Source organism: Salvelinus alpinus, chromosome 27 (genome assembly GCF_045679555.1).
Source record: "Salvelinus alpinus chromosome 27, SLU_Salpinus.1, whole genome shotgun sequence".
NCBI lineage: Eukaryota > Metazoa > Chordata > Actinopteri > Salmoniformes > Salmonidae > Salvelinus > Salvelinus alpinus.
The window spans coordinates 20,705,857-20,727,296 of NC_092112.1; the positions used below are offsets into that span (position 1 = coordinate 20,705,857).

A 21,440-nucleotide genomic window follows, 5' to 3' on the forward strand; every position below is an offset into this window, starting at 1 on the left:
GGACCTTCATTGCTGCAGAAATTTTTTGGTACCCTTCTCCAGATCTGTGCCTTGACACAATCTTGTCTGAGCTCTAGGTACAATTCCTTTGACCTCATGGCTTGGTTTTTGCTCTGACATGCACAGTCAACTGTGGGACCTTTATATAGACAGGTGTGTGCCTTTCCAAATCATGTCCAATCAATTGAATTTACAACAGGTGGTCGCCAATCAAGTTGTAGAAACATCTCAAGGATGATCAATGGAAACAGGATGCACCTGAGCTCATTTTCGAGTCTCATGGCAAACGGTCTTATGTAAATAAGACATTTCTGTTTTTTATACATTTGTAAAAATTTCTAAAAACCTGTTTTCACTTTGTCATCATGGGGTATTGTCAAGTTGTCTAGGTGTTATAATTATTTCAGCTCTGCCCAAACTTGAAAACGGCTTGCTCAACACGTGAAGGATGCAAAGGGACAACTCAATTCCTTTCCAGTGTTTTATTATGGTTTTGATGCCATTTGTTGAATATGTTGAAACAGTTGATTTGTTGAATAGAGTAGTTGAATGACAGAGGAATAAGGAATAGGCAATAGGAATAGATTGATAACCTTAAACAGAGGATAAACATGCATTATTTTACACTAAACAATGCATGACACAGCAACAAAGCATGGCTTTGAATAAAGTAAACGTTTAAACAATTTAATCTAGCACTTCTAGCAATTACTTCTGCAGTCAGAAAATATCCACAACAAAAGAAGTCACCACTCCTACCAGAGTTAAACATGTAAATTGTGCTAAGCACTGGATGCAACATAATAAATAATTCCAAACATTACATACCAGTTGCGTCTTTAGGGTTGAACAATGAGCTGTGTGTATGTTGAGGACCAAACATTTTATACCCATGCTTATCTGCCAGGTGCGCATGTAAAAGTAGTCCCTCCAGAAATCCTGGCTCAATTTTTTAGTTCCACCCGTGTTTTTGGGTTATCTGCCCTCTTGAGGCCTGGAGTTCTTTAAAGGAAGAGCTGCCATTGTGCTCATGTTTTGAGTGTTCTGTTTTTTTGACGCAACAGGTATTGTGTGTAGATTGCTGAGGTTTTGTATTCATGTAATCAATTTTAGAATAAAGCTTTAATGTAACAAAATGTGGAAAAAGTCAAGGGGTCTGAATACTTTCTGAAGGCACTGTAGAACAAATCAGTTTGTTAAATATGCACATAAACACAACCTACCGAGAAATAGCCCTTCTTGAACCAGCTTCATGTTGGCCTAGGACATTCTTACGGCTGGACATACAGTATACACCAATAGAAATAGCTGACGTTTCCCCAACATTATCATCTTTGCAGATTACTCAAGGCCATATCTCTCTCACTCAATGTAGAATTTCAATTTCATGACATTTATTGTATCAAGGTTTTGATACTCTTTCGAAAGAGAAAAATAATATTGACACGATAGAACTCTAGGAAAGGCAATATTAGCCCCTGATTTAGTCAGCATCATATAAAATAATTTCTGTGTGGATTGGTAAACCACAAGTCATTAATTCATATTACACTAATGAGTCAGTGTATGATGTATACCCCATCACCAGTGTGTGTGTGTGTGTGTAGTTCAGGTCATTTTTTATGAACGGGACAACAAAGTTGCTGTTGACATCGCTCTCTGTACACTTGAGTGGAGAACGTCAGAGACTAATAGATATGCATATAACCCAGGGATCTCCTGTTAAATGCAAAGAAGTCTGTTCGTGCTGATTTTGCGGGGAGCAGGCAGCCCTGCATCCAAATCCTCTCATGATTAAACCATTTTGAGACCATTTTACCGTTTGTAAGCAGCAGAGCCATAGTTGGATATGAGTAGGTCTAGATAAGCCTTAATTCCACACCTCTGGCCCCAACAATAGCTTGCTTTGTGTCTACACAAAGAGAGTCTGTTTTATTTTCTGACCAGTTTGTTGTAAAACACCTGCACTCTGAAATTCTATCTAATCGTTTATTTGACATTTTGCCTCTTGACGTCTCATACTCCGTCTCTACATTTAGATAACTTGTGTCATCAGGTGTTCGGAATGCGACTGCTTATTTAACAGCTCTAGCTCATACACACTGACATTCCCAAGACCACACACATGTAACCACTCCAATTTAGAGTACATAGTCAGTTTGAAAAGAGCCTTTTCATTAAACATCATAATAACACAGTGCAGTGTATACTAGGTAGTCCTCCTATACCCTCTACTGCAGTCTTCTCTCTCCTTCAGTATGACCCCAGTTAAATATATACTGTGTTAGCCCTCAGGGGGCTCATATAGGATAGCATCCATGGAAAACATAGGTGTTTTCCTGGGAAACACATTTAAAGTTCTGTTAACCTTAGTTATGCTGCAAGGCGAGTTCCCCTACCAACCCTGAGGCCTACAGCAAGGCAATGCTGTCTGCAATGGTACCCTATTTAGGGCCCTATAGGGCTCTGGGCAAAAGTAGTGCACTTTGTTGGGAATAATGCACCATCTGAGAAAGAAGCAGTCAAAGACAGGCTCTCCATCCATCAGGCATAACAGGGCCTTCTAGTGGAGAGACAGTGAATAACCCTCCCATTCCTCATTCAATTGAGTTGGTGTCAGCAGTGAGGTTGACAGGAGGGCAGCCAGCCAAGAATCCTTCTTTGTGCTTTACACAAAAGGTCCTGCAACAGATGGCCAAGATATCATCTGCATCTTCCAGGCTACTTTCCATCAACTTCATTCACATAACTTTTTGACGAGTATTTCTGCAATCATATGCAGTTTCTTTACAATACTTTGACCTTTTCATTGCTACTGCAGATGTCGTGCTTTAATACTAATTTCAGCGTGTGAATGCTGCTGTACAGAAATACCAGCAGGTTCAATGCGTGCCATCATTAGCCTATTTGGAGCCATGTGGCCTACTGATAATAAGTCAATACGACATTAGGCTTTGACTTAGCAAAAAGCTCTGACTTTATTTGTTTATAAAATGTAAACTTGTACATGTAAACAGTACAAGTTTGTTCCACAAAACCATACACAATGTACAAAATATTTACAAATTTTGAATGATAAAATATATAAAAATATTAAAAACAAATAAAAAATATAATTTAGTCAATGCTGATTTACTTATGATAGGAAAAGTTATTTAGACAAACTCTACTTAGGCCAGACTCAGTGATGTGAAACTAATTGAACAAGGTGTGTACCTAGAACAACCTTCCCTAATATCAGTGTTACAAACAATGGTGACTAGAAAAATGGTATAACACCCAACCCCTACCCAGTGATAGGATACATGACCCTGTGATTTAGCAAACACATTTCTAAAGGAATGCAAAATGTCCCATTATAATTACATTTCCCTTTAAAAGAGAGAGCATCTTATTCCCAAAATCCCTAAGTGGCACTATACTGCACATGTCATAAAAGAAAATGTGTTTAAAAGACTGTAAGAAACATGGATAACCATTCATAAAAGAAAGCATAGGAATATCCACGGCACATTTTCAGGAATATTCTCGATAAAATAAGGAATACAATGCTGTTGTTTTTTTGTTTACGGGCATGCCTGGGCTCCTACTCATAAAGTATCTCAGAGTAGTGCTGATCTAAAATCAGTTTCGCCTTAAGGGGGGGGGGCTGATCTTAGATCAACACTCCTAAACTGAGCCGCTTTATAAATACGGGCCGTGAAGAATCGTATCCGATGCCTCTATGCCTGCCTATCATTGTTCTGTGTTGGTCACACACTGGTTTCAGCGATGCAGTGGGTCCGTGGAGCTTCGAGGGGGAACGACTGCTCTCTGCTGCCACCTGGTGGGCCCTTTTTGCGATGAGTGATCTCCTGCAGTAGCGCCACGTTCCCAACCCTCCATTGACGATACCTCTGTGCAGTAAGAATGGGATCTGCCAGCACGTGTTCTATAGCCAACAGGTCGGCTTCTTTTGCCTATTAAATATATAAATCAGACTAAGGTGTTGAAAAGACATGTACAGCTGTTCACATTTCAACAGGAATTAATGTAGGTGCATCTAAGGGTATTGTAGCCAAGGAAAATCAGCAAACTAAAAACTTCCATGTTCATGGGTTTGATTGACAAACTATGAGAGATCAGGGTTGTGGGGAGCTACTACCCGAAACTAGTCCAGCAGAAATGCAAATTTACACTTTGTTTGAAAAATTACACTTTGTTTGAAAAATAAATAATGGCGTGCCCTACTGAACATGACCCTGTTCTAGTGAGCAGAAAGCTCATCGACCCAGAATGAAGTGACTCACCTTTAAAGTGCTGTTGAGGGTCCTAACCAGATGCAGCTTCTCATTGACTCGGTCATTTTTGCAGCGTTGAATGAATGACGCTCTGAAGTCCCTCTTCAGTTCTCCAGTTGGAGATAGTCTGGCATGCTTCAGATGGATGTACAGTGCCTCCATCTCATCACATGTGCCCTCTAAAAATCATCACAATAATACATCAAGATTTGGCATACAAATATGCCATCATTTACATGTTATTATTCAAAATAATTTCATAAGAACAAACAGGCAGTATAGAGGTGTGGGTGTTAACTAGGCTACTCTGCCATCTTTTGTGTCAATCCAGGATAATGAGATGATGTGATGTCAATCCAGGATAATGAGATGATGTGATGTCAATCCAGGATAATGAGATGATGTGGTGTCAATCCAGGATAATGAGATGATGTGATGTCAATCCAGGATAATGAGATGATGTGGTGTCAATCCAGGATAATGAGATGATGTGATGTCAATCCAGGATAATGAGATGATGTGATGTCAATCCAGGATAATGAGATGATGTGATGTCAATCCAGGATAATGAGATGATGTGGTGTCAATCTAGGATAATGAGATGATGTGATGTCATTCCAGGATAATGAGATGATGTGATGTCAATCCAGGATAATGAGATGATGTGGTGTCAATCCAGGATAATGAGATGATGTGGTGTCAATCCAGGATAATGAGATGATGTGGTGTCAATCCAGGATAATGAGATGATGCAATGTCAATCCAGGATAATGAGATGATGTGATGTCAATCCAGGATAATGAGATGATGTGATGTCAATCCAGGATAATGAGATGATGTGGTGTCAATCCAGGATAATGAGATGATGTGATGTCAATCCAGGATAATGAGATGATGTGATGTCAATCCAGGATAATGAGATGATGTGATGTCAATCCAGGATAATGAGATGATGTGGTGTCAATCCAGGATAATGAGATGATGTGATGTCAATCCAGGATAATGAGATGATGTGGTGTCAATCCAGGATAATGAGATGATGTGATGTCAATCCAGGATAATGAGATGATGTGATGTCAATCCAGGATAATGAGATGATGTGATGTCAATCCAGGATAATGAGATGATGTGGTGTCAATCTAGGATAATGAGATGATGTGATGTCATTCCAGGATAATGAGATGATGTGATGTCAATCCAGGATAATGAGATGATGTGGTGTCAATCCAGGATAATGAGATGATGTGGTGTCAATCCAGGATAATGAGATGATGTGGTGTCAATCCAGGATAATGAGATGATGCAATGTCAATCCAGGATAATGAGATGATGTGATGTCAATCCAGGATAATGAGATGATGTGATGTCAATCCAGGATAATGAGATGATGTGGTGTCAATCCAGGATAATGAGATGATGTGATGTCAATCCAGGATAATGAGATGATGTGATGTCAATCCAGGATAATGAGATGATGTGATGTCAATCCAGGATAATGAGATGATGTGGTGTCAATCCAGGATAATGAGATGATGTGATGTCAATCCAGGATAATGAGATGATGTGGTGTCAATCCAGGATAATGAGATGATGTGATGTCAATCCAGGATAATGAGATGATGTGATGTCAATCCAGGATAATGAGATGATGTGATGTCAATCCAGGATAATGAGATGATGTGGTGTCAATCTAGGATAATGAGATGATGTGATGTCAATCCAGGATAATGAGATGATGTGATGTCAATCCAGGATAATGAGATGATGTGGTGTCAATCCAGGATAATGAGATGATGTGGTGTCAATCCAGGATAATGAGATGATGTGGTGTCAATCCAGGATAATGAGATGATGCAATGTCAATCCAGGATAATGAGATGATGTGATGTCAATCCAGGATAATGAGATGATGTGGTGTCAATCCAGGATAATGAGATGATGTGATGTCAATCCAGGATAATGAGATGATGTGGTGTCAATCCAGGATAATGAGATGATGTGATGTCAATCCAGGATAATGAGATGATGTGGTGTCAATCCAGGATAATGAGATGATGTGATGTCAATCCAGGATAATGAGATGATGTGGTGTCAATCCAGGATAATGAGATGATGTGATGTCAATCCAGGATAATGAGATGATGTGATGTCAATCCAGGATAATGAGATGATGTGGTGTCAATCCAGGATAATGAGATGATGTGATGTCAATCCAGGATAATGAGATGATGTGGTGTCAATCCAGGATAATGAGATGATGTGATGTCAATCCAGGATAATGAGATGATGTGATGTCAATCCAGGATAATGAGATGATGTGATGTCAATCCAGGATAATGAGATGATGTGGTGTCAATCTAGGATAATGAGATGATGTGATGTCAATCCAGGATAATGAGATGATGTGATGTCAATCCAGGATAATGAGATGATGTGGTGTCAATCCAGGATAATGAGATGATGTGGTGTCAATCCAGGATAATGAGATGATGTGGTGTCAATCCAGGATAATGAGATGATGCAATGTCAATCCAGGATAATGAGATGATGTGGTGGCAGTCCAGGATAATGAGATGATGTGATGTCAATCCAGGATAATGAGATGATGTGGTGTCAATCCAGGATAATGAGATGATGTGGTGTCGATTCAAAGAAGCTAACAGTTTACCCTCTTTTCCTCCCTGGGCCTCAGCCCCCGGTCCATCCTCCTCTTCCAGTCTGAAGGGGTGGAGGGGAGCGCCCTGTCCCACTGCCCTCTCTGGAGAAGGGACATCCAGCCTGGACTCCATGCTCTCTGAAGTCACAATGCTGTCAGGGGCAGACATGGGGTCAGTGGAGTGACAGGGGGACGAGGTGGAGCAAGATGGGGGGACATCTCCCTGGGCAGAAAGAGAACAGAGAACAACATTCACACTGGGTTTAACATGAGGCGTATTGTCTTATCTACAGCAACAGACACAGAGTCTGAGTCGACACTGAGTCTAAACACTAGCACAAAGTAGCATCAATGCTGAACAATCTTCATATATACAAAGCAGTATAATGGGACAGAGCACTCACATTAACAGAGTCTATGGTCAGCTGCTCAGAGTCGAAAACGTCAGATGTCTCCAGTGACTCAACCTCCTCTTGGTCACTCTCCTCACTGTAGCACTCTAGACAAACGCACGCACGCCAATGGATTGATGCAAATAATCATGATATCCTTCTGTCAGGTAGACATGGGCTACTTTGTAGCTAGTTGACATTTAATAGAGCTTTTTGGGAAAGCCTTTCCATCTACCAGAAGACAGTTAGGTCTATCATTACCATCACGATATTGTTCCTGTTCATTAATTGTTTGACACCTGGACGTTTTACTTCATATTATGTTGTCTTCCCTTGCTTCAAAGTACCCTATAACCAAAATCCGACCACAGAAACGTGGAGGCAATCATTTTTTCTAAAGACTTACTCATATGCATTCTCCTGTTCTATTGGTTCTTTCAACTTTATTTTATTGTCTATCAGCCAAAGGCATTATCCTAGTCACAGTAGCAACTCATGAAAGTTGTTGCATCTTTATATCCCGCCCTTTCCTAAATTTCTAACGGATATTTCGATTTCTGTCCATTAAACCGCTCGCTTTGTGCGATGAGCATTTTAGAAGGGCGTTTTCCCGCAATTGCATTTCGGGAACTTTCACGCGTAGGCCTAGCGCCGTGTGTACATTGCTGCGCCTAAAATGTGAAGGAATAGTTTATCAACATTTTAAGCGAAACATTCTGATCTGTTCCATCATCCCTATTAATTGACATGGTTTATACTTCCAGTACACTACTTTGATACGCATCAGTGGAGATTAAGAAATGTGTTCACGCAATGCCCACTGAAAAATAAGTGGGTATACCCTCCACTACACCAATGGTGTTCCCCTCTATCGTTCGCCTGGCTTATTTCTGGCTCTCCGCATCAAGAAAACAAACAAAACAATTGAATAAAAAAATATCCATGTAATGTCTTGAGTCCATTACCCCCAGTGTTCCTCTCGACGACTCGTGCCGACTCGTTCAGTGTAGCAGCCGCTGCTGCTGACAGTTTAGACAACCATCTGTAACATCGAGAAGCCATGACTTAAAAACACTAATACCTGACCAGTACGGCCAATGTTTTATGTACTTATGAGGCAAATGTCCTCTTTGCACATGCTTCCTCAAATAGCTTGTAGCTTCCTGAAATAGTTTCAGGATGGGTAACTGTAATGGCATTTTAATATGGCCCCATGAAACCAAATGAAGCTGAGATAATATACAATAAGATTCAATTTTCACACCATTTAAACAGTACACAAAAAGTCGTTCACATAAATAGGCTATATTTTCATAGCGTCAGCCCACATCCTCTTCTAGTAAGTGTTCCTTTTGACATCAGCGTTGCACAAACACAGATAGAACAACGAGCCAAATATTTCACTGGATGTATAAATATGAAGCATCTGCTTGGCGTTTCTACTCACTACCAAATATGGTAGTGAGAGGAAGCCCACTGGTGGGCAGTGGGAGAAGATAAAATGAGATAGATTTTGGCCTACATTCTGCAAATGTTGTCATCATTAAACATTTGATCTCAATACAGTTTTATGTCCCAAAATTAACATATGTTATGAACAGAGTGGACTAAGTTTTGTAGACTTTAGCCTTTGCCAAAGTTTCTTTTAAATCACATTGTTTAGAAGGAGTGCAAAGTCGAATTGAGTTATTGCACACCGCATTTCACAGAGTAGGCGTTCCCTAACGGAAATATGCAGATATAGGCTAGAACCGGCCAATAGGATCTCGCTAGCTCGTGCTTGGCTCTGCAAACCTCCTTGCTTGTTCTGCCCACTATGACTCATCTATTCCCATTGGAAACGACAGGCTGTGGTCTATCTTGGTTTAGTTATAAAAAATATTTGGCACAAGTAGGCTACAACCTCCTGGCCTGCCTCCATTGCCCTCCTCTTTTACATACTCACTTGTTCATCTCTCTCAGACTCTCGGTGGCAAAGTAGAGTGTCACAACCTGTGGATGGCTGGCCTTCATAGCACTGAATGAGATCAGGCAAAACAACATAGCCGTCAGATCAACAAATACTACATTGAGTGTTTTGAGCGTAAACATATGAAAAATGCTCTACAAATACAATTATTATCATTACTACGACAGGATAGGACACTAAAGGAGAGAGTGGAACACTGCTCTGTGTGGAAGGAAGCAAAAGTGAAACCACAAAATGGGGTCAACAGCAGACCAGCAGTTATTGTATGTATGCGTTCATACCATAAAGAACAAAAGAAACATGGTTTAGGGTTGATGATTTACACAGACGAAAAAATGCTACATGTGATAATACAGACCACAGCTTGAAATATACCGTCAATGGACAGCAAGGAAGAGTTACCACAAAGACTACATTTGAGCTCGACTTGCAAAAGCCCAGCAATTTCCTGTGACCGTGGGGTGTGTAGCCCACACTACTCAGGTTTCCAACAGGCCAAATGGAAACTTTAAATTAGAAAAACCTTACTGCTTTTTCTTGCACTCTGTTGCTTGGTCGACAGTGAAGTTTGTAAGGTCGATGTATCCTTCTGCTTTCTCAGCCTACACACCAAGAGGTGACAGAGAGAGAAACAACAATAACATGCATAATTGATTACGCTCATGTGACAAGATGATAGTTAAAAAATATGGTTGGTTAGAGGAACATTGTCCGGGAGAGTAGTACACATTACTGTTTTAATATTTACAGTTGAAGTCAGAAGTTTACATACGCTTAGGTTGGAGTCATTAAAACTCATTTTTCAACCACTCCACAAGTTTCTTGTTAACAAACTATAGTTTTGGCAAGTCGGTTAGGACATCTACTTTGTGCATGTTTACAGACAGATGATTTCACTTACAATTCACTGTATCACAATTCCAGTGGGTCAGAAGTTTACATACACTAAATTGACTGTGCCTTTAAACAGATTGTAAAATTCCCCAAAATGATGTCATGGCTTTAGAAGCTTCTGATAGGCTAATTGACATAATTTGAGTCAATTGGAGGTGTACCTGTGGATGTATTTCAAGGCCTACCTTCAAACTCAGTGCCTCTTTGCTTGACATCATGGGAAAATCAAAAGAAATCAGCCAAGACCTCAGAAAAAAAATTGTAGACCTCCACAATTCTGGTTCATCCTTGGGAGCAATTTTCCAAACACCTGAAGGTACCACGTTCATCTGTACAAACAATAGTACGCAAGTATAAATACCATGGGACCAAGCAGCCGTCATACCGCTCAGGAAGGAGACGCGTTCTGTCTCCTAGAGATGAACGTACTTTGGATCGAAAAGTGCAAATCAATCCCAGAACAACAGCAAAGGACCTTGTGAAGATGCTGGAAGAAATGGGTACAAAAGTATCTATATCCACAGTAAAACGAGTCCTATATCGACATAACCTGAAAGGCCACTCAGCAAGGAAGAAGCCACTGCTCCAAAACTGCCATAAAAAAGCCAGACTACGGTTTGCAAGTGCACATTGGGACAAAGATCGTACTTTTTGGAGAAATGTCCTCTGGTCTGATGAAACAAAAATAGAACTGTTTGGCCATAATAACCATCGTTATGTTTGGAGGAAATAGGGGGAGGCTTGCAAGCCAAAGAACACCATCCCAACCGTGGGAGGTGGCAGCATCATGTTGTGGGGGTGCTTTGCTGCAGGAGGGACTGGTGCACTTCACAAAATAGATGGCATCATGAGGTAGGAAAATGATGTGGATATATTGAAGCAACATCTCAAGACATCAGTCAGGAAGTTAAAGCTTGGTCGCAAATGGCCTTCCAAATGGACAATGACCCCAAGCATACTTCCAAAGTTGTGGAAAAATAGCTTAAGGACAACAAAGTCAAGGTATTGGAGTGGCCATCACAAAGCCCTGACCTCAATCCTATAGAAAATGTGTGGGCAGAACTGAAAAAGCGTGTGCGAGCAAGGAGGCCTACAAACCGGACTCAGTTACGCCAGCTCTGTCAGTAGGAATGGGCCAAAATTCACCCAACTTATTGTGGGAAGCTTGTGGAAGGCTACCCGAAATGTTTGACTCAGGTTAAACAATTTAAAGGCAATGCTACCAAATACTAATTGTGTATGTAAACTTCTGACCCACTGGGAATGTGATGAAAGAAAGAAAAGCTGAAATAAATAATTTTCTCTACTATTATTCTGACATTTCACATTAAAATGAAATGGTGATCCTAACTGACCTAAGACAGGGAATCTTTACTAGGATTAAATGTCAGGAATTGTGAGAAACTGAGTTTAAATGAATTTGGCTAAGGTGTATGTAAACTTCCGACTTCAACTGTACCAACATGTACGCTACGGTCACAATACGCAGGCCTCCTTATGGTCCCTAGAATTTCTAAGCAAACAGCTGGAGGCAGGGCTTTCTCCTATAGAGCTCCATTTGTTTTGGAATGGTCTGTCTATCTGTGAGAGACGCAGACTCGGTCTTGAACTTTAAATCTTTATTGAAGACTCATCTCTTCAGTAGGTCATATGATTGACTATCTCTCTCTCTACCACACCTGTTTTCTCGAACTCTGAATACTCGGCTATGAAAAGCCAACTGACATCTACTGCTGAGGTGCTGACCTGTTGCACTCTATGTTGCACCCTCGACAACCACTGTAATTATTATTATTTGACCCTGCTGGTCATCTATGAACGCTTGAACATCTTGGCCATGTACTGTTATAATCTCCACCCGGCACAGCCAGAAGAGGACTGGCCACCCATCAGAGCCTGGTTCCTCTCTAGGTTTTTTCCTAGGTTCCTGCCTTTATAGGGAGTTTTTCCTAGCCACCGTGCTTCTACATCTGCATTGCTTGCTGTTTGGGGTTTTAGGCTGGGTTTCTGTATAGCACTTTGTGACATCGGCTGATGTAAAAAGGGCTTTATAAATACATTTGATTGAATATGAGCATACTTTTTTGTATACCCTAAACCAGAGATGGGCAACTTTGATGGGGCTGGGACAAAAAATGGAACTCATCATAAGGGGCCTCCGTACCCTGCGAGCAAAGCAGCCCCCCTCGTTACAGCAAAGTTTTAGAGTTCATTTCCTGCAATTCCTCACATGTTGCCATTGGGTGTAGAGAAAATGTTGCTGTTTTAAAGCAAATTTTCTGCAATTGTACATATTTTGCCATACGGTGGATGCAAAAGTTTGCTGTTTTTAATATGATAAATGATGATCAATGGGCCCCACCCCGGTCAGTAATTAGACCATGCTTACTACAAGTTTAGATAGCTGGACGCTAGACTTATTTAACAATCTAAAAATATTTAGCTGACCTGGGGTAATTGAGTGACTGCTGACACACAACTAAATGTCTAAATAGCACCTTGTGTATTCTATTATTCTAACTGACCCACTGGGGTAAGTTATGACCCACTGGGGTAAGTTATTTTTTATTTATTTTTAAATTGGTCTGCAGGCCTACAAAATTGGAACCGCCGCCAGTTCCCCAGCCCTGCCCTTAACTAAAGCATTTTGAGATTTAGCTAATGAAATGTTAACAGACTCAGTCCCAACACAACATAACAACCCAACAACAGATTAGCAAAACGACATGTTGTGTTAGATTAGATTAGCACAACTCCGGGACAGTTGTGCTAATCTAATCTAACACAACACAGATCGACAGATTAGATTAGCACAACTCAACAACCTAAAAACAACAAAGATTAGATTAGCACAACGGGATAACACAACATAACACAACACTAGGACTCACCGTCTGACCAGTGTACCAGTACATGGAGATCTTTTTCAGAACAAACCAGTACTTCTTCCATTTTGTTCCCAGGAAGCCCTTGCCCTCCTTCTTCTTGTAGAGCCAGCCCTGGCAGTCCACCTGACCCAGCTCCTTCAAAGACACCTTGCGACGGCTCATCACAGAATCATCTATGGTAGGCCTACCTATGGGGCCTACAGACAGACAGTCAGGCACTGCAACATTAGCTACAGTACAGGCAGGCAGACAGGGCGACTACGTCCTTAGAGTATATTACTCTTTGTTATTTGTAACCTTGTGAGCAGGTCATCTAGACCTTTGGTTGAGGCAGTGAGGCAGGCAAGTATTGTTTTCCTTAACACTCTACCATAAAGTAGCCCTTTTTGTATTCCACATTTGGCAAATTAGGAAAAGCCCATGTTAAATAATGGAATCTGTACATTGTAATGTAATCTAATAGGCTGAGAGGTGTTGATCCTACCCTTTCTAGAACGTCTAGCTATCTTACCTCCAACCACTGTCCTGAAGGTACTGTACGGCACCAGGAGAGTTTGATCCAGAGAGAAGAGATATCCTATTACAGCAGCATGTCACCAGCATGCTGGAGCCATCAGTCACAACAGCACATACAGACTCGCAGAATGACAAGAGGATGCACATGAAGAGCATACACTTCCTTAACATTGCCCAACCAAGTATAGCCTACATGTAGGGCTTTGTACAGTCCAACAGTTACACACACACCCCCTGCTGCTGTCACCACTAACCACTAAGCTCACAGATAAAACAGCATCCTGTTTCACATGGCAACAGCATGTCTGTCTTGCTCTCCAAAATGTAGTGACATGGGTTTACAAAATGATATACATGTTAAGCATTTATCAACCCAAATATGTTTTTGTGGTTTGATCAAACTACATGCAAGAGATCAAATGAAGACATTAGCCCACTAGTAGGCACAAATGGAAGTGAGAGGGGCTGACTGCAAATGTTATTTGGGGTTATTACTGCATGAGGGCACGTTTCATCTTCAAATTCATCGGGGCAGGTTGGACAAACATCTACTTGTATTCGGCTACAGATTGAAAATACCTTTACCCATATAAGAAAATCACAATCATGAACCTTCATTTTGCAGTCTAGATTTCACAGGTAGCATGTCATTTAATATGAAGGCAGTGTGTTAGATATCATTTAGAAAGTGTTTGACGAGGATAACAATTCCACGCATAAAAAAAGGTTCAATCAAACATGGATACTTTAACGTCGGTACTTCTGAGTAATGATTGGCTGAATGAATTAGATCAGACGAGAAACAACTTCTCCACAACGCCTCCTCAACCTGTAACAAACTTTTGAATAAGTGCATTATCCAACCCATCAGACGAAGAAGGCTACTCTACAGATGCTTTGAAAGCATTGTTCTTCGTGAAGAGACAGCAATTGCATGAAAATACACAATTTCAGCTTCAAGAAGCGTTCTCTGCTGCTGCCCTTGCTACTGATGATGCACGATTTCCGGTCATTATTCTTAATCTTCTATTTGGTTCAACATTCTCAGTTTCCACTAGTGACCACAGCCACAAAGTTCAAATTGGCTTTAGCAACAAAAAAAATGAAAACAAAAATATGCTTTTTGGTCTTAATTTAAGGTTAGGGTTATGCATAAGATTAGCAGTGTGGTTGGTTTAAGGTTAAGGTTTAAAATACATTTTTAAAACGAAAAATTGTACAAATGGGCGGAGTTTATGACTTTGTGGCTGTGGTAACTAGTGACGACCGTTTCCTCCGTGATATGCTTGATGTATGCTGTTCTGTCACTGAAAGTCGCCGTAGTTCTTAAAGTCTGTATACTTTAGGCTACTAGGGCATGATAATCAAATTAATGCAGGCTGAAAACAACTTGATAGTTCCATCAGAACACCTAGGCCAGGGGTACTCAAGTACTATTTGAGAAAGTCCGGTCGCACAAATTTTCTAGGTGGCAAAAGTCCGGATGTATAATGTAATTTTTCAGCGTAGTAACAAACAGTGGCGGTTCTGGGGGGGGGGGGGGGGCGGGAGGGGCAGTGCCCCTGTGACAACAACAATTTTGGACCCCCTTGTGGCCCCCCTAAATGTGGAGTATGAAATAATTTTTACATAACAAATTTTTGCTCTCGTTCTTTTTTTACATCCATTATTAGACAGTGGCATAGATGATGATTATGAACATGGTCTTTTGCCTGCTAATGCCTGCAATGCAGTGAAGAAAACGATGACAACAATAACGTCTAATGTAACTGGCCCCTCTAACAGTACAACTCAAATCAAATCAAATCAAATTGTATTAGTCACATACACATGGTTAGCAGATGTTAATGCGAGTGTAGCGAAATGCTTGTGCTTCTAGTTCCGACAATGCAGTAATAACCAACAGTAATCTAACCTAACAATTCCACACTACTACCTTACACACACACACAAGTGTAAGGGATAAAGAATATGTACATAAAGATATATGGATGAGTGGTGGTACAGAACGGCATGGCAGATGCAGTAGATGGTATAGAGTACGGTATATACATATGAGATGAGTACTGTAGGGTATGTAAACATAAAGTGGCATAGTTTAAAGTGGCTAGTGGTACATGTATTGCATAAAGATGGCAAGATGCAGTAGATGATATAGAGTACAGTATATATACATATGAGATGGGTAATGTAGGGTATGTAAACATTGTATTAAGTGGCATTGCTTAAAGTGGCTAGTGGTACATTTTTACATAATTTCCATCAATTCCCATTTTTAAAGTGGCTGGAGTTGAGTCAGTATGTTGGCAGCGGCCGCTAAATGTTAGTGGTGGCTGTTTAACAGTCTGATGGCCTTGAGATAGAAGCTGTTTTTCAGTCTCTCGGTCCCTGCTTTGATGCACCTGTACTGACCTCGCCTTCTGGATGATAGCGGGGTGAACAGGCAGTGGCTTGGGTGGTTGTTGTCCTTGATGATCTTTATGGCCTTCCTGTGACATCGGGTGGTGTAGGTGTCCTGGAGGGCAGGTAGTTTGCCCCTGGTGATGCGTTCTGCAGACCTCACTACCCTCTGGAGAGCCTTACGGTTGTGGGCGGAGCAGTTGCCGTACCAGGCGGTGATACAGCCCGACAGGATGCTCTCGATTGTGCATCTGTAGAAGTTTGTGAGTGCTTTTGGTGACAAGCCGAATTTCTTCAGCCTCCTGAGGTTGAAGAGGCGCTGCTGCGCCTTCTTCACAACGCTGTCTGTGTGGGTGGACCAGTTCAGTTTGTCCGTGATGTGTACACCGAGGAACTTAAAACTTTCCACCTTCTCCACTACTGACCCGTCGATGTGGATAGGGGGGTGCTCCCTCTGCTGTTTCCTGAAGTCCACAATCATCTCCTTTGTTTTGTTGACGTTGAGTATGAGGTTATTTTCCTGACACCACACTCCGAGGGCCCTCACCTCCTCCCTGTAGGCCGTCTCGTCGTTGTTGGTGATCAAGCCTACCACTGTAGTGTCATCCGCAAACTTGATGATTGAGTTGGAGGCGTGCATGGCCACGCAGTCGTGGGTGAACAGGGAGTACAGGAGAGGGCTCAGAACGCACCCTTGTGGGGCCCCAGTGTTGAGGATCAGCGGGGTGGAGATGTTGTTACCTACCCTCACCACCTGGGGGCGGCCCGTCAGGAAGTCCAGGACCCAGTTGCACAGGGCGGGGTCGAGACCCAGGGTCTCGAGCTTGATGACGAGTTTGGAGGGTACTATGGTGTTAAATGCTGAGCTGTAATCGATGAACAGCATTCTCACATGGGTATTCCTCTTGTCCAGATGGGTTAGGGCAGTGTGCAGTGTGGTTGCGATTGCGTCGTCTGTGGACCTATTGGGTCGGTAAGCAAATTGGAGTGGGTCTAGGGTGTCCGGTAGGGTGGAGGTGATATGGTCCTTGACTAGTCTCTCAAAGCACTTCATGATGACGGAAGTGAGTGCTACGGGGCGGTAGTCGTTTAGCTCAGTTACCTTAGCTTTCTTGGGAACAGGAACAATGGTGGCCCTCTTGAAGCATGTGGGAACAGCAGACTGGGATAAGGATTGATTGAATATGTCCGTAAACACACCAGCCAGCTGGTCTGCGCATGCTCTGAGGACGCGGCTGGGAATGCCGTCTGGGCCTGCAGCCTTGCGAGGGTTAACACGTTTAAATGTTTTACTCACCTCGGCTGCAGTGAAGGAGAGCCCGCAGGTTTTGGTAGGGGGCCGTGTCAGTGGCACTGTATTGTCCTCAAAGCGGGCAAAAAAGTTGTTTAGCCTGTCTGGGAGCAAGACATCCTGGTCCTCGACGGGGCTGGTTTTCTTTTTGTAATCCGTGATTGACTGTAGACCCTGCCACATACCTCTTGTGTCTGAGCTGTTGAATTTCGACTCGATTTTGTCTCTGTACTGAGACTTGGCCTGTTTGATTGCCTTGCGGAGAGAATAGCTACACTGTTTGTATTCGGTCATGCTTCCGGTCACCTTGCCCTGGTTAAAAGCAGTGGTTCGCGCTTTCAGTTTCACGCGAATGCTGCCGTCAATCCACGGTTTCTGGTTTGGGAATGTTTTTATCGTTGCTGTGGGTACGACATCGTCAATGCACTTCCTAATGAACTCGCTCACCGAATCAGCATATTCGTCAATATTGTTGTTGGACGCGATGCGGAACATATTCCAATCTGCGTGATCGAAGCAGTCTTGAAGCGTGGATTCAGATTGGTCGGACCAGCGTTGAACAGACCTGAGCGCGGGAGCTTGTTGTTTGAGTTTTTGTTTGTAGGCTGGAATCAACAAAATGGAGTCGTGGTCAGCTTTTCCGAAAGGGGGGGGCGGGGGAGGGCCTTATAAGCGTCGCGGAAATTAGTGTAACAATGGTCTAGTGTTTTTCCAGCCCTGGTAGCACAATCGATATGCTGATAGAATTTAGGGAGTTTTGTTTTTAGATTAGCCTTGTTAAAATCCCCAGCTACGATGAATGCAGCCTCAGGGTGTGTGGCCCCAGCTTGGCCCCCCCAGTTGAAATGGTCTAGAACCGCCACTGGTAACAAACCGCCACTTCGCAACCCATTCCCCTCTTGTTGGTGGAGAGAATATGTTGCAGTTTTAAAGCTAATTTCCCACAATTCTACACATTTTGCATGGGGCAGATATATTTGATGTTTTTGCTGTTTTTAAGCTAATTTCATACATTTTCTATGCATTCTTCCATGTCTTATGTGTGTTTATATGATACCAACAATAATAATAAATAATAATAATTTTTTTATTTTTTATTATTCGTATTTTTGGGGGACCGCGGATACTGTCCGCGGCCCGCCAGTTGAGTATGGAGGACCTGGGCCTTAATCTTTAGGCATATGATCATATTACATCACATGCATTACTCTCATAAAATACTTTATCTGGGATTTGTTCTCCAATTCACAACTAAACCTCTTTCCAGACATGGGCTGCCTGTCTGACCTGCGTAGTGTGTACCAGTGAGTTAGTACGCCTAAATCCTAGATTCCAATCTAATTGTAAAATACCATGTAGGGCAGGCTATAGTCCTTTCTGTGATCAAACAGTAACAGAGCTTTAACCAACTGGGCACACACTGGTTGAATCAATGTTGTTTCCACGTAATTTCAATTAGATTACGTTGAACCAGCATGGAATAGACGTTGAATTGACATCTGTACCTAATGGGAAGCTATGTCAAACTCTGCCTCATGATCGGTCTGCATTAAAAAACTTTTTGAAGTTCTGCAATATGTTATAATTATGTTTTCAAATGGCAATCAGATCAGTAATTATAAGTAATTATTGTTGAGATAAGAAAGAACAAACAAGAAAGAAGTAACCAAAAGTGAAATTGCATCTTTTTATTATAGTTTAGAAAATGTTGAAACTATCACAGAGGTATTCATATTGCAAAGCACTTGAAAAGTATTGTGAGTTGCGATAACAACGAGACAGCCTATAGCGAGGAGGTCAGAGACCTGGCCGTGTGGTGCCAGGACAACAACCTCTCCCTCAACGTGATCAAGACAAAGGAAATGATTGTGGACAACAGGAAAAAGAGGACCGAGCACGCCCCCATTCTCATCGATGGGGCTGCATTGGAGCAGGTTGAGATATTCAAGTTCCTTGGGGTCTACATCGACAACAAACTAACATGGTCCAAGCACACCATGACAGTCGTGAAGCGGGCACGACAAGCGGAACCGGAGCGCCAAGTCTAGATCCAAGAGGCTTCTAAACAGCTTCTACCCCCCAGCCATAAGACTCCTGAACATCTAGTCAAATGGCTACCCAGACTATTTGCATTGCCCCCCCCCTTCCCTCTCCACACCACTGCAGCTCTCTGTTGTCATCTATGCATAGTCACTTTAATAACTATACCTACATGTACATACTACCTCAACTAACCGGTGCCCCCGCACATTGACTCTGTACCGGCACCCCCCTGTATATATTGTTATTTTTTACTGCTGCTCTTTAATTACTTGTTACTTTTATCTCTTATTCTTATCCATATTTTTTTAACTGCACTGTCGGTTAGGGGCTTGTACGTAGGCGTTTCACTGTAAGGTCTACAACTGTTGTATTCAGCGCATGTGACTAATAACATTTGATTTGATTTTAGTTGCTAGACATTTCTGCGTAAAACTTTTTTCTATTCTATTATTGGAATGAAGACACTCACTCACTCACTCACTCACTCACTCACTCACTCACTCACTCACTCACTCACTCACTCACTCACTCACTCACTCACTCACACACTCACTCACACACTCACACACTCACACACTCACTCACACACTCACACACTCACTCACACACTCACTCATTCACTCACTCACTCACTCACTCACTCACTCACTCACTCACTCACTCACTCACTCACTCACTCACACACACACACACACACAAACACACACACACTATTTGTAACAGCACCGGATCAAGGGTTTTCATACGGTAGCTTTAAGAAAGGCCAACTCTGGCAGTTATGTCCATCGCATAGTAACATGAAACACTATGAAGAGAAGCACATTATCTCAAATAAAATGATAGGCTTTAATTATATCTATATATCAACTCATGGAATGAAATACAAAATAAATCGGTACAAAAATCAAATCAACTTCTTAAAATGATTTTAAACACATGTACAAGAAATCTGTACAGACACAAACTAAATAACTTAACAATTTACACGTATGACAGTTCACCTACAGAAGCAAGGCTAACGTTCCCTAAACCTGAATGACAGTCCTTCTCTTGATTAGGACAATGAGCAGAAACAGAAACTTTCTTGTAATTTTCTCCAACTCCTCCACGAAACATTCTGAATCTGTCAGCATATTGAATCTAAACCAAGTCTGTCACGCCAAGGAGTTGAAATGTAGCGAGAGATCCAACCAAATGGTCTACCCCTAGGCTATGTGGCGTTGAAATGTAGTGAGATCCAACCAAATGGTCTACCCCTAGGCTATGTGGAGTTGAAATGTAGTGAGATCCAACCAAATGGTCTACCCCTAGGCTATGTGGCGTTGAAATGAAGTGAGAGATCCAACCAAATGGTCTACCCCTAGGCTATGTGGCGTTGAAATGTAGTGAGATCCAACCAAATGGTCTACCCCTAGGCTATGTGGAGTTGAAATGTAGTGAGATCCAACCAAATGGTCTACCTCTAGGCTATGTGGCGTTGAAATGTAGTGAGATCCAACCAAATGGTCTACCCCTAGGCTATGTGGAGTTGAAATGTAGTGAGATCCAACCAAATGGTCTACCCCTAGGCTATGTGGCGTTGAAATGTAGTGAGATCCAACCAAATGGTCTACCCCTAGGCTATGTGGCGTTGAAATGTAGTGAGATCCAACCAAATGGTCTACCCCTAGGCTATGTGGCGTTGAAATGTAGTGAGATCCAACCAAATGGTCTACCCCTAGGCTATGTGGCGTTGAAATGTAGTGAGATCCAACCAAATGGTCTACCCCTAGGCTATGTGGCGTTGAAATGTAGTGAGATCCAACCAAATGGTCTACCCCTAGGCTATGTGGAGTTGAAATGTAGTGAGATCCAACCAAATGGTCTACCCCTAGGCTATGTGGAGTTGAAATGTAGTGAGATCCAACCAAATGGTCTACCCCTAGGCTATGTGGCGTTGAAATGAAGCAAAGCTTCCAAAGGCTGTTTTAGTGTTCCAAGTTCCAACAGAACGTTCCAGGAATGGTACGTGTTAGTCAGAATACTGAGTGGAGAAACCATACCACTGTTCGATTATAGAAAGGTAAAGGCAGTGGGGGCGACAAACGTTCCACTGTCCACAAGGTCGAGGC

At 42.0% G+C, this 21,440-nt stretch overlaps 1 protein-coding gene across 1 annotated transcript in view; it reads right to left on the bottom strand.

The window, feature by feature from the left end:
• Window positions 1-467: 467 nt before the first annotated feature.
• The window catches only part of LOC139555845 (connector enhancer of kinase suppressor of ras 3-like), a 74,137-nt gene continuing 53,164 nt past the window's right edge, over window positions 468-21,440 (bottom strand). The window contains exons 14-21 of the mRNA XM_071369233.1: window positions 13,083-13,276; window positions 9,826-9,899; window positions 9,274-9,345; window positions 8,294-8,370; window positions 7,341-7,435; window positions 6,949-7,159; window positions 4,290-4,459; window positions 468-3,959 (exon numbers count right to left, since the gene is read on the bottom strand). Of these exons, the coding sequence (XP_071225334.1) occupies window positions 3,753-3,959; window positions 4,290-4,459; window positions 6,949-7,159; window positions 7,341-7,435; window positions 8,294-8,370; window positions 9,274-9,345; window positions 9,826-9,899; window positions 13,083-13,276 (1,100 nt within the window). The 3' untranslated portion in view covers window positions 468-3,752. The remainder of the gene's footprint in view (window positions 3,960-4,289; window positions 4,460-6,948; window positions 7,160-7,340; window positions 7,436-8,293; window positions 8,371-9,273; window positions 9,346-9,825; window positions 9,900-13,082; window positions 13,277-21,440) is intronic.